Source organism: Perissodus microlepis, chromosome 15, assembly GCF_051167445.1.
Source record: "Perissodus microlepis isolate ML-2025 ecotype Zambia chromosome 15, ASM5116744v1, whole genome shotgun sequence".
In the NCBI taxonomy this organism is placed as follows: Eukaryota; Metazoa; Chordata; class Actinopteri; order Cichliformes; family Cichlidae; genus Perissodus; species Perissodus microlepis.
Window position 1 is genome coordinate 21,249,340 of NC_140475.1, and position 14,305 is coordinate 21,263,644.

General features: G+C 38.2%; 1 protein-coding gene across 1 annotated transcript; it reads left to right on the top strand.

Moving 5' to 3' along the window:
• Window positions 1-3,156: 3,156 nt before the first annotated feature.
• On the top strand, window positions 3,157-8,563 carry LOC146372135 (proline-rich nuclear receptor coactivator 1-like). The gene is made up of 2 exons (XM_084953039.1): window positions 3,157-3,808; window positions 6,341-8,563. The coding sequence occupies exons 1-2, from the start codon at window positions 3,476-3,478 to the stop codon at window positions 6,809-6,811; spliced, it is 804 nt and encodes a 267-aa protein (XP_084809165.1). The 5' UTR covers window positions 3,157-3,475; the 3' UTR covers window positions 6,812-8,563.
• Window positions 8,564-14,305: the final 5,742 nt, after the last annotated feature.

The following is a 14,305-nucleotide window of genomic DNA, read 5'->3' on the forward strand; positions in this document are numbered from 1 at the left end:
GCTTGTCTAATCTTTTGGATTTTGTCTGTGAAGAATTTGGCAAAGTCATTGCAGGCCATGGTCGAATGAAGTTCAGCTGCCACTGACACAGGAGGGCTTGTTAGCCAACTGTAGCAAATAAGACCCGAGCATTATGACTGTTTTTGGTGATGATGTCAGAGAAGTAGGACATCCTTGCACTCCTCAGTTGTAAATTATAATTGTGAAGTTTCTCTTTATAGATGTCATAATGAACCTGGAGGTTTGTTTTTCTCCATCTGCGCTCAGCTTTCCTACACTCTCTTTTTTCATTTTTCACTAGTGTGGAGTTTCTCCATGGAGACTTCTTCCTTCCAGAGATAACCTTCACCTTAATGGGAGCAATAGTGTCCATAACATTTAACATTTTAGCATTGAAGCTATTGACGAGCGCATTGACTGAACCCCTGGACAGGTCAGGTGTTAATGGGAAGACCTGGTTAAAGATCTCACTACTGTTTTCAGTTATACACCGTTTTGTGATCACTGCTGTTGACATATTTGTATGGGCTGAAATTTTACTTTCAAAGAAAACACAATAATGATCAGACAGGCCCACATCAGACACAGTAAGCTTTGAAATGCTCAGGCCCTTGGAGATCAGTAGGTCAAGAGTGTGTCCTCTATTATGTGTGGCCTCTGTTACATGCTGAGTCAGCCCAAAGTTGCCCAGAGTGTTACTCAGGTCTTTAGTCCCTTTGTCCTGAGGGTTGTCCACATGGATGTTAAAATCCCCAACAATAATTACACAGTCGAAATCAACACAGATCACAGACAGCAGTTCACTGAGATCATTAAAAAACTCAGTGCAGTATTTGGGAGGCCTGTAAACATTAAGAAACACAGCTTTGGATGGGGCCTTCAGCTGTGAAGCCACATATTCAAAAGACTGAAAACTTCCAGGAGATAGCTGCTTACATTGAAATGATTCATTAAATAAGACAGCAACCCCTCCTCCTCTCCTGCTCACCCTGGCCTACCTGATAAAACTGTAGTTAGGGGGGGTCATCTCGATGAGAACAGCTCCACTGTTATTTTGGTCCAACCAAGTTTCAGTTAAAAACATAAAATCAAGGCTGTGCTCAGTGATTAAATCATTAATTAAAAATGTTTTCCCAGCTAAAGATCTAACGTTTAATAAAGCCAACTTAAGTGTTTTAGAGGTATTACTTGTCCCCTCGTGTTTGGGAGCAGTCTGTGGCACACAAGGTATGTTTACTATATTTAAAGATCTTTTAGAGTGCAGATCTCTGTGTTTTGACCAGGCCACATGTCTCCTTCTGTCACCTAAAAGTACAGAACTTTTAAAACCTTCTAGTAAACAGGGTCCCAGCTTCTCCTGGGAAAAGTCACCACTGCCATAATCCTCGCAGCCCAGATCCTCCACACATCAGACTGTGGAGACAGAGCATGAAGGTGGTAAGGAGGAACTAAGGAACTAACTCTTCTTGCCTCTGATGTCTCTCCTTTCTGAAGCTCTTCCCGGGTGGGGGCAGATGAAGATCCTCCTCAAGGTTTCTGCTGGGCTTTGTCTGTTCTTGCACAGTGACAATGAACTCAGGTTTGCTATCACACAAGCGTCAAATCCTTGCAGTGCAATTACTGTAACTGACATTTTTTGTCTTAGCTGATTATTTGAGAACTAAAATGTTAGCTTTTAAAATTAAAAAGACCAATCATAACCTGCTTACAAGCAAAGAACACATTCATGCTGGAAAAATATTAGCAGTACCATGAATAGAAATGCATGTATTCTGTGGTTATTGTGTAGTCATTTATCTCTCTTGCATTAGACTTCTTGTTGAGGTCGTGGGTATATTGAATATATAGGAGGAGATGTACTTAAATTGTTTATTTTGTTGTTTATTTAATACATAAGCAGACTTAAGTCAATAATGTTAAACTGTGTCCATTTAGATAATCCTAGGTGCACGCTACATGGCGTTCCACAAGGATGTCAAACATTTGTTTTTAGGTGTTATTAGCTGCAGCAGGAATCCCCATAAACCGTACATATGTACATCTGTCTAAATATAATCTTACAAGTAAAAGAAGTAACTTTAAAAATATACAATCAAAATATAACAAGGGTAGTCTAACAGGACATAAAAATAGAGCACTCAAAATTCCTCACGAAATCTCACAGGGGTTGTTTTGCTCACTCTTGAAAGCTGCTCCGGCTAAGAAAAGTGGGCGCTCATGCGGTGCAGTTCATTTCTTTACCACAAGGCGTCACTGACGGACCGTTAAAGGTATATCTTTAATTCATTCGGTTGTTTTTTTTTTTCATTGTGAAATATTTAAAAGCTTATCTATTATTGACAGGGGTTATATAAATTAATAAATTAATATGTGTCTTCATCCATAGTATTTCAAATACAGTGATACAGAGAAGACTTTAATGAGATCGGAGACCTCTTATTAATCAGAGAAATTAATGTTTGATGTCTAAATTTCAGGAAGAAGGAAACTTCAAGTCAGACATCCCCCAGCAACATCAGAGCAGGGTGCAGGTTTCTACAGGTCTGTTTGTAGTCTGTCACATGACAACAACAAACAGCCTACTAACTGCACTGGCAACATAAGCCCTGCCCACTGCAGCTGAAATTATTTATTTTGCTTTTCTTATATTACATTAATGCTCCGCCTTTGAAAGACATAACCAAATAAAAAAACAGAGGAACTCAAAATAAAACGTCACTGGCAGGATGCGGTTTGACGCGCCCCTTAGTGGAAACACGGACCCCGGAAGTAGCAAAACATCCAGTTCAACAGACAAATACCGGAAGTTAAGGAGATTTTCTGCAAAATATACCAATATCTGCACTCCATGTTACCTTATGTTATGATTTCTACCGTTCTGACTTTTCCTCTAAGTGTTATTAAATGCTGATACTTAATTATTTCATTAATGTTGTATTTTATATGGGTTACCAATGTTATTAGATTTTTTGGTTAAAATATCAATTTCATCATTTCATTATTAATAATTTAATAATTTAGGGTGGGGGGTGTATACGTTAAGGGTCAAAAATCAAACCTTTCTCGCAGAAATTCTCGTTTGAGTCTGAATGCCCTTCTGTACTTTGACGGATGCACAGTCAGTCGTTTTGTTTTGAAAGGTTCTACCGGAAGTGACGTATTTTATTATGGGTAACTTAAGCTCTCTGCCACTTCTGCTTTGACAGGCTCATTTTGCACGACGCGCCATCTGTTGTTTAGCGGCAGCAATAACTGAAAAAAACCTTTTAAGTTTCCACACTGGAGCTTCCGTTGATATACTTTAACGTTAAATCCGTTAAGTATTTGTTTTCTGTGTGAGGGCAGCTCGAAAAAAGGAAAGCGAATTATCCACTTAGCTAATTGGTAGCTAACTGTTAGCCTGTGACGTTGTTAGCTAAAACAACAGCCGCGGAGGAATTAGACAGCCTGTTTATGTTTTCGCCACTTCAGAGACATGTTGGACGGATCTACCGCTTATGGCGATGAAGCCAACATCGGCAACGTCGAAAATAACAACCCGATATCGCTGATTTCCAGCAGCGATGCGACGAACAAAACGAAGCAGGTTCTGCTGAAGAAAGGCGGAAGGAAGCTGCGGAACGCAGCGCCGCTGCATCACCACAAACCCCCGAGAAACTGCCCCAACAGCCGCCTGTCGGACCACCACCACCACAACAACAACACCCTGACGGCCTCGACTGGTCACAGACCCGCATCTCAGGGCGGAACCGAGCCCGGTGAGACCGTGCTCACCCTCCATCCCTTCAAACATGGAGCCAGGAAAGAGGTACAGATTACAGCTGCACTGCAGCTCTGCACGGGCTTGGTGTTGAACTGACAAGTAAACCTGTAGTAAACCTTTGTTGAACAAAGGCCATTAAAACCATAATGGGAAAATAAACTATGATCCACAAAGTGTATGATCATATCGGTTGCCTTCAGAAAGTACAAAACGTCTAATAAGCCTTAATATATTTTATTTTAAGGTTTGTTACAAGTGTGCATATGCATTTCTTTCTCTCTGGCATACTGTTAAATTTGGTAAAGTTGGTTCTTCATTATATTTTATAATCCAAACATTTAATGAAAATTCAGTGTCTGCAGCCATGTGTATATTAAAGTATTTGTGAAGAAGTACATGCAGACTCATGTACAAGTGCACGTAAAGATACCCATACAAAACTAATTGGGCTGAAACCCAGTTGTTGTGCCTGAGGCGTTTTTAACTGACGCAGTTACCACTCTTTCTCCTGAAGGTGACGTGAGTCGAGTCTTTGTTCCTCTTTCACCCCGCTGATTAGCCGAGGAAAAAATGTTCCCAATTACGCATGGATGGCAGGCTTGTCTGTCAGATAAATGCAGAAGGGAGAGTCCACAAAAAAGACAATGAAAACATGTTTTTGGTATAGGAAGTGTATTGCTTTAACAGACGGACTTGTTGGCGTTATTATAAATGTGCAATGTTGTTCCTGCTTATTAAAAATGTTTGGTGCCTGCCTAAGCTTTGTTTGGGCCTCCACCAAAGGAAAATCACCTGGACTGTATTAGCAACAGTTTTAATCATATTTTCCTTCAAACTGGATCTTTCGTTTTACTCAAGCTAAATTGTTTCGGTTACTTATAGTAACACAAACTATCAAAGCGGATCAGTTGTGGTTAAATGGCTTGTTTTGAGTCAGGAGAAAACCTGCATGTTTAAGAATATCAGAAAACAGGGTGTTGCTGTGTGTAGCGATTTGACGGGGTGGGTGAAAACAAGTATGAAACTTTTCAGTCTATCGCAATACTACGCCCCCAAGCTTATCAGGTTATTACGAAATAATGACATCATCTAACTGGCAGCGGGTCTTCAACACACCCGAGTCTTTTGGTTTTCGTTTCCTTTTTTTTTTTTTTGGTATAAACTCTGTTTCTACACTGTGGTTATACTCTGATAGTGAAATGTAAACACCCCCCCCCCCAAAAAAAAAAAAAATCAGGAGTCTGTAACAGTCAACAACTGGATTTTTACGCAAAACATTGGTGTCAATAAATTGGTTCCTTTAGACATTACCATGCCTGCATAAACAGATGGGAATTTGGATAATGCAAGCACAGAAAATAATAACAAATGAGGGAGGTTTGAAGCATCAACGAGTAAGTCAGTTTCTCCAAAAGTGAAACCTAAACTACAGGCTGTGTGTTTGTCTCAGCAGCTGTGAGAGAAAAACTGTTCAAGCAGAAAAGTTATAATTGTACACACAGATGAGTCCAAATGACTCATAATGTTGATGTGTAAATACCGGTGGTAGAAATAAGCAACTTTTTGACATCAGCTTTACCACATAAACCTAAAAGATGATAATGTGCGACTTTTTTATATGCATTACAGTGGAACCCCGGCTTAGGAAGACCCCATTTAACAAAAAATTCAAGTTACGAAGGCACTTAACGACAATATTTCTGCCCGTGGTACGGCAAAATGCCCACGTAACGAAATAGATAAAATAGAAAATTTAAAAAAAAATGAAATTAAATTCCATAATGTTATGTACATGTACACGTATGTATGCATGCATACGTATGCTTTCTTCAACCTCCGCCACCTCCTCCTCCACCAAGAACTTCGTCTTCAGCCAGCATCGCCTCACTCAAAAGGCGATGGAAAAAGGTGCTTCGACTTACGAAATTTTTGACTTACGAAAGACCCTCTGGAACGAATTAATTTCGTAAGTCGGGGTTCCACTGTATTTTGTTTTCAAAGCCAAATGTTTTCAGATTTTATGATTGTAGCATTCAGTAATTGATTAAATGCTATTTAAATTAAGTGATAATTTTGGCTCCTAAGGCTGATTGGGGGGGGGACAAAAGTGATTAAATGGTTAGCCATGTTGCACTTATTTCCTATTCATCACGTCTCCAAATTCTTGTTTTTGTTTAGCTTGAGCCAAGATGGCGAAAGAACCTTTAAAACCCAAGATTTTATCTAAACGCATCTATGCTGATATTTTGAGCTTCCAACTATGCATTTAACCCACATTTTACAAGCAACCTCACTCTGGAATGTTTGTTTGTAAGGTCAAAAACATCCCCTACTGTGGTCCGTACACTATAATTAATAAGACAGCCACTGTGACATCACGATGACATCAGTTAACCACAGTGTTAACATTTTGGTCACTGAGATGTGCGTGTGTTTTGGAGTAATAAATGACCATATTTAGACAAGAGGGTGAAGTGTCAGTTACTAGCCAAGGCTGCAAAGAAGCAGACGTCTGCCCTTTAGTTTAAATTTCAATGAATATTAATCCAGTTTTATTTCAAACTTTGTGTTTTGCAGCTGCTGAAATTTAAAGGTGGCAGATTGGAGCGAGGGGCTGCACAACCAGGGGGTCAAGCTAACCGCAGCCTGCCTAAGCATGATCAGACCAACCCTAATGTGAATACCAGGAGCCACAAGCCCAAGCAGAGCCAAACACCTGGTGCGGCTCACCCCACAAAGAAGAAAGATAACAGCACACCGAATAAACCCACCTCCGTCCATCAGGCTCAAGAGCAGAAAAAGCCCCTCCACCCCTCCAACAACGTAAAGATTGTGAATGCACTGCCTGCTGAAGCTGCACCTGAATACCTCAAAGATGGTGAGAAGGTCTATGCTGGAGCTAAGTTCAGTGAGCCACCCTCACCCAGTGTCTTACCGAAACCGCCCAGCCACTGGGTCGGAGAAGATGAGCCTATTAAGAGCAACCAAAGCCGGGAGCAAATGACTGTTCATTTGAAGTCACTGCTGAAGGTTCAGGATGCATCATGACCACAATTTGGAGTTTCAAATCAGAGCTGACCTATAGTGTCTGATATGCGATTAACCTTTAATACCCACAATTGGAAAATTAAAATGGAAAGTTAAATGTAGTTTGGCCCTTTTAACACACTGCAATACAATGTAGGGAGTTTTATTCACTGTAGTACAATTTCCCATTAGCCAACATGCTGCCTGCATTTGTGAACATTTTGTACACGTTGTGTTGTTGCTGGAAATCTGACTGACATGCTGTGTATGTCAGATGTTTATCAGATACTTCCTGACTTCTGGTAAGCTGATGAATGACTGAAAGGTTTTTTGTCACTCAGTTAGTGAGATTGTGCAAAAGTGATCTGAAGTCGCCTCCAGCAGCAAAACAATCAGTGTCTGATGTTTACGTCATGCAAAGTGATGACGGCACTTTCTTTGTGAACACTTTGGAAATGGCAGCCATGTGTTTGACTTTTTAAAGCACTTGTGTAAATGTACATAATCTATTGTAAACACACATTTGTGTATATTTTTCTTGTTATTTTAACTGAGATTCTAGTTTTGTTACTGAGGTTTTTCCAGAAAAGAGAAAAAAATAGTCCCCCTGCGAACTGAGGCACTTTGTTACAGTTTCATCAGCATGAGGCACAGTGGATGTAAGAGACTGTTTTCAGTGTAAATCAGTAAGAGCAATCAGGAAGGGCAGGACACCTTGTTTTGATGTTCCAAAGCTTGACCAGCCACTTTGATGAATTCACCAGCCAGCTTAGAGCACAGGAGAGGACTTCCACGTTCTGGCTGTGTACCTTTCAAAAGGCTTGGAAAGTGGACTAATCAAAAATGGGGGGAAAAAAAGAAAAGGCATGACCTTAAGTTACAGCTGCTAGCTGAAGTTCTTTCCCTTCCCTCAACACGGGTCCAGCTGGTGGAGAGTCGAGAGTCAAATCAGGGACTGTGATGCTGACGGGGCTGTTGAAGCCTCAGTGAAAGCAAGATAATGACGACGTTGTGAAAAGTCGCACAAACCAGCTGCTGCAGAAAGCCAGTATCCTGCATCCACACCAAGTGCTTTTTCTTTTCTTTTCTTTTTTTTTTAATTTATTGCACTGATATAAAAAGTGTGTACACTTTAAGTTTGCTTTTTCTTTGTGTCCACCGAGCACTTAGCCTTTTTTCTTTTTTGTTCTTCTTAATTTTTTTTTTATCCCCACACCAGAAAACTAATGTTTACAAAACAGTATCTGAAGTACATCTACACATTAATGTTTCAGGGACTTCATGGCAGTAAAATTAAAATAACAATTTTTGGGGTTTTCTTTTTTTTTTTTTTTTTTTTTTTTTTTTTTTGGACAATCAGTGATGTAAAATTTTGTTATAAGGAATCAGTAACTCAGCTGTCCTCATTTTTATATGAAATGCCAGGATTAGAGTGAGTTGATTAAATAATTTGTTTTGAAGTCACTATATTGAAAAAAAAAATCCCCAAGCATTTGTTGTTTCTACCTCCTGAAATCTTCTAAAGACATTTTATTGTTTCGCTTTTGAATTTGGAAAATTGTAAATTGGATGTTGAGCTACTATCAGACATTTTATCCATGGATGAATTGGTCATTCCTGCTGCCTCAGACACTGGGAATGATTGATTTGTGCTATTATGTGGTAATAGAGGCAGGTAAACATGCAGTAAGTGAGGATGTCTAAATGAGGAGAGAACAGAGTCACAGCAATGTTTGTGTGCTATGTGTTATTTGCTGAATAGAAAAAAAAGAACAAAGTAAGTTGAAAAGAGATTCATTTTTAAAGTTTAGCTTTTTCAGTGAAAGCAAGGACATAAAGGAGAAATCGCTGTTGTACACACACATCACAATGTTTCCACACTTTAACTTTTTACAGATGTTTAAGGCTCACTTGGACAAAGTCAAGTTTTTTTTCTTTCTTTTTGTATGACTTTTTGTATGACTTCTTTTTTTCCTAAAGGGGACTTGATTTTCACTCACATGCTCATGCCATGTACCTCTTACCTGTATTTGTGTTTCTTACACACATGATTGTTTACCAGGACTGAAGTATGTGTTAAAGTTAATACAGGTCATCTTATGATTATGTACCATAAGTTTTTTTTTTTTTCTCACTTTTTTAACTTAAATAATTTTCATGGATGCAGGCAGTTGCTGGATCTTTTTCTTTGACCTCTGTGACGTCGCTTGAATGGAAAATTGTATTAATGTAGCAAGAAAAACTGCCCATTTTATTGCAGTGTTTTAAAATCATTTCATTCCATTTATAAGAATAAGCATAAAAATTTATTTCCATGCCACAATTTGAGAATAAAAGGCGTTTATTTTATAAAGTCTTTCATATCAAAAATTTAAAATGCAATTAAAAAATTGGTAACCCCTACTATATTGTTTGAGTATTCATTACAGGTGGAGTTATTTTTGTGGAAATGGGACATAAGGGAAATTGCAAGACTATTGTGGCAACTTTTACCAGAATAAGGAACTATCACATCATCATGGCATCATTACTCATTTAACTATAAATATTTTATCATATTCACACACACATTAGTTTTAGTCACTGTGTGTGGTTTTTGGAGTAATAAACGACCATATTTCGAGACGAGGTTGAAGTGTGAACTTACCAGCCAAGGCTGCAAAGAAGCACACTTCTGCCCTTTAGTTCCTATTTCAATGAATATTAGTCCAGCAATAGAATAAAAGACACTGACTGATGGTGTTAACATAATACATTACAGTATGACCTGAAAATTAAAAAGTCTATATATATGACCAAGGGCAGTCAGAATCTGCAAACCATACTTTACTTCATTCCTTTTATGAATTCAGAAGGATACTGGGATGTGCGCTGGTGAAAATACGATACAAAATCTCAAATTTTGCCCATTTTACCAATGTAACAAATCCTTCCAAATATCCCTGCATCCAGACTCATTTAAGAAGTTAACAATTTTTAAAGTAGGCCACATCCTACCCCTAGTAAACTCTTTATAAATCCTCAGTCACGGGACTAACTGCAGGTGACTAATATTAATTAATATCAATAGTAATATTAAATCTGATGCATCTCACAGGGATTTAAATGCATTCATCCTGCTGATGTGATTCAAACTTGATCAGACAGCTGAACCTTACTAGTTATTTTGAACAAATTTCTATTCTTGTGAAAGAAAAAAAAATCCTAAAATAATTAAGCAGAGCTTGTGTTATCATTGCATGGCATTGTGATTTTACTCGGCCTAGACATTTGCAAATACTTTCGAAATATGAAAACTGAATTCATATAAGTTTTAATGTTATATTAACTCAAATAATTAATAAATGCAATGTTTTATATGTATATTTATTTATTTATCTATCTAAAGAGTTTAGCAAAAAAAAGAAAGAAAGAAAAACGCCAGTGAGCAGTATTACTATTCATTGGGACCAAAAGTGATACTGTTCTGTTATCACTAAAAGTTGTGAAATGTATCACTAAAATATCATTCTGAGTCAGTTTATTATTCATTATGTGTTTGCAGCACCCTCTGTGGTTGCTCCAAGTAATGCACTTTAGAAACGGCTTTATTTTGAAAAACTTTATTGAACAGGAAGTCGGCTCAGTCAAGAAAAGCAAGTAAGCAAAAAGAAGGGAAACATATCGGCACTAGTGATGTGCGATACCACTGATTTTCTTTCCGATCCGATACCAAGTAATATTCAGGGTGGTATCAACGATACTGATCCGATACCGATACTTTGTACAAAAACTTATTTTATTTATTGTATCTCAAATTATAGCATCATAATGATTACAGGACATCAGATTACTTGTTCTTATCACTTAATAATGCAGAGTTCATCATATAGAAATAAAAAAACTGAAGTTGTGCGCTACTTGAACACCTTGCCTGCCTGCAGCACTAAAGGACTCCGTGAGAGACGTCTGTCTCGCCCTAGCAGCACCTGTCCCTGTCCTCCTCTTCAGTTCGCCTCAACATACGCTCTATTCTGTGATATGATTTACTCTGAGGTGTTTGACAAGGTTAGTGATGTTGCCACAACCATACATGCCAACCCTCCTGATTTTTCCGTGAGAATACGGAATTTCAGTGCCTCTCCCGAAAATCTCCCGGAGCCACCATTCTCCTGAATTTCTCTCGATTTTCCACCTGGACAACAAAATTGAAAAAGCATATCGCAGAATTCATAGCGCGGCCCAGCCAATTCCAGTCTCCAACAATGACGGCAGCTACTTAGTTTTAATATTACTCTTATTTCTCTTTCTGGGTCGCAAAAAAACTTTTAACATATTTTCAGGTGAGAATGTAGCTGTGTAAACTTCAAATATCTGAGCCGACCGACACATCGTCTTCAAACCCCCGCGGTCTTTCCCTACTCGGGTTAAACAGCGCCCGGTTATATTTTAGATAGCATGGAGCAGACAGCAGAGTTTCACTCCACTGAGGGAGCTCGTGACGTACTACTAGCTTTCTTTAGACCGCGAAGGCCGGGTCCTCAGGTGGAAGCAGCCTCTGAATTTGGACACCCCCGCTGTTTCCGGGCCGGCCAATAATAACGGTGACATTTAACATATTTTATCCGATAAATAAACCCTGTAAAATGTATTTATCCCCCCCCAACAGCCCTTTTGAATGTCTCCCTAGTATGGCCACAACACCTCACTCTTGGAGCACTTTTTTGCCACATGTATCGCAAACCACGGCTCAGCTGTTTGTGGAGGTAAAATAAGTCCGCACATGACTCCAATTACGCTCAGCCATTGTTGTGAGTGCGCACGTCAAGGGGCTGCGAGACATTTATACAGCCATATTTCGCACATGACTATGAAAGGCGGAAGAGGAAGTAGTTCCTTTGAATGTAGACAATCCGAATGTTCTAGTTTCTTTCCACTGTGTTCCTGTTAATGATGAACTACAAATTTACTCTAAATTACTAAAATATCGATATTTTAATGTGAGAATTGATTCATAAATGATTGGTATCGGAGGAATCGATATTTCAGGATCGATCCGCACATCACTAATCGGCACACAGTTTATGGTGTCCTGTTGGAGAAAACACTGTCCACATCTTCTGTTTATGGTTGTATCGCTGGTATGTACTTACAGTATAAGTTACAACTTTGTTTTTGAACAATATGTTGTCCGCTAATGCAGTATTTGGCTGTAAAGCTAGTCCTTTTGTTAAGCTAGTTACCTGCGATTTTGGAGGTCGTCTGGGATAGCATCAGTAGTAGTTTGAAAAGTTTACATAATTATACATATGACATATGCTATGTAGTAGCAGGGTGATATATGAATGCATATTATGCTGCACATATATATCATGACTGTATTTTTTGTCTTGTTTTTAGTTTTACCCTTTTGAATGTCAGTAAACCTGTTGACAATGCTCATTGGTCTTCAGAGTGACCTTTATCTCAGCTTATGATACAAACTAACGTCATATTCAACTAGGCTACCACAAACCCAAATCAAATTCCGCCTTTCTAAAGTGTAAGACAGGTGCAACTTTATAAGCATGGAACGAAAGAGAAAAGCCCATTAAGCACACATCGATATCTGAATATATCTACCCTATATCATTATTTTATTGCTAAAGTCTTATTCCTAAAGCCATAAACTAGTTTCATCGTTTTTAAATTACAGTATCTGCATTATTTTGGGTTTGAGGCACTGTATCTGGTGAACAAGTCCTGTGAACAAGATGAGCCACACCAACCGTGGATCCACCTGAATGGTGACCTTTACTGGTGCTAACTAGATTAATAATTACATTACAGCATCACAAAGGGGTAAGGGGATTGCCTAGGTTGTCTATTAGAGTTTCTGATACATTTAGGTAAATTAAATCAAATTACTGTCTTCTGTTTATTATTAAAATCCTATTTTATCTGGTGGGAGCAACATGTCATACTGGACAAAGAAATCTCAAATATTAATAAAATGACCATAAACCATCTATTTTAATACTCTAATATAATACAGTTAATTTAATATAGTATAAATTTAAATCCATCTCAGACAGCATTAAACAATCACCTGATGTGGGAATATAAGTTGTTTTTGTACAAATATATATTTTATGGGGAAAAAAAAGACATTTAATTTACATACTGTAGTAATACTGAGGATACTTGCCTTACATGCCTAATCGTCAGCCAGTTCATCAGTGTCTTAACCATTTTATGTTCCGTGTTTGTGTGCTGATTATTAGACCTTTCTCACCACATTCTCACCGAAAACACTTCCCCTTTAATTCTTAGAAAGGTTGCCAAAGAGCTGTAATGAGGAACAAGAAATGGTATGATATACCTTCTTTCTCATAGCAGTGAATAACTAACTGTCTGCCCTTATGTGCTTCCTTTTTGCTAATATCTCCAACTTTATTTATAAATATACTGTACATTAAAGAAAAAAAAATCAATTTTCCAATAGTCACACATTCAACTTCCCAGTCACGTTTATCTGGTGAGTCCTTGGTGAGGGAATATAAAATTAAATGTAAGCATTTAAATCAGCAAAAACGTGAGAAAAAAACCAAACTAAAATCTCTGAGGTAACAATGAGGAAGTGACTCACTAATTTCAAATTACAAAAACTACAAATAGTCTTTAAGAGGAACCAGTTCAGAGAAGCTGAGAGTGGAGAGTGGTGGAACAATGGTTAAATTTAGATGGAATAAAATATCGTCATGGGTGATCCTGATATTTCAGGTTGTAGGTAAGGATACAGAACTCATTTTTAATGGCAATAAAATATATCTTTAGCAATAATATGTTCATTTAGGTATTATGGCAACTAAACGGGCTCTGTTGTTTTAATTGAGTATGAGATACAGAGATAAACTTCTGTTGGATATAAAATCATATTTAATCTGATGGTTTAAAAAAAGATCTGATTTGTAATAAGTGTGTTTTAAATTTCTCTTCAATTTTCTCAATAGTATCTGGAAATACAATATCCATTTTAAAGAGAGTTGGGGATGATGTCATTCTGCCTTGTCCGAATGTGATCGATGACCAGAATAAATGTGACAAGACTACATGGATCTTTTTCTCAAAAGATCAACCAGCAGTAGAGCTGATCACACTTGGGCAGATTGGTGAAGAGGCCAAAACTAAATCAGACAGACTGAGTGTTACAGTGAACTGTTCTCTGCTTATAAAGAAGCTCACAGTTGAGGATGTTGGTCGTTACCGCTACAAACATTGCACATCAGCAGTAAAACCAACTCAAGATTTTGATCTTTCAGTTCTCTCCAGTGAGTATTTACTTCAAACTATTCTCTACTCAGATTCCCTTTTCATTAGAACAGAAATTGAAACATAACAGTTATCATGGTTACATTAAGATTATCTGTTGAGTGGATTCTCTTTCTTATGCATCAAGGATACACTTCGTGGCTCAAGAGTTGAGAGTTCACCTTGTAGTCGGAAGGTTGCCGGTTCGAGCCCCGGCTTGGACAGTCTCGGTCGTTGTGTCCTTGG

Excerpts from the sequence above, each read along its gene's own strand:
- LOC146372135 (XM_084953039.1), top strand. The coding sequence starts at position 3,476 with ATGTTGGACGGATCTACCGCTTATGGCGATGAAGCCAACATCGGCAAC. Across the intron at positions 3,809-6,340 it reads AACATGGAGCCAGGAAAGAG|CTGCTGAAATTTAAAGGTGG; the intron begins GTACAGATTACA and ends TGTGTTTTGCAG.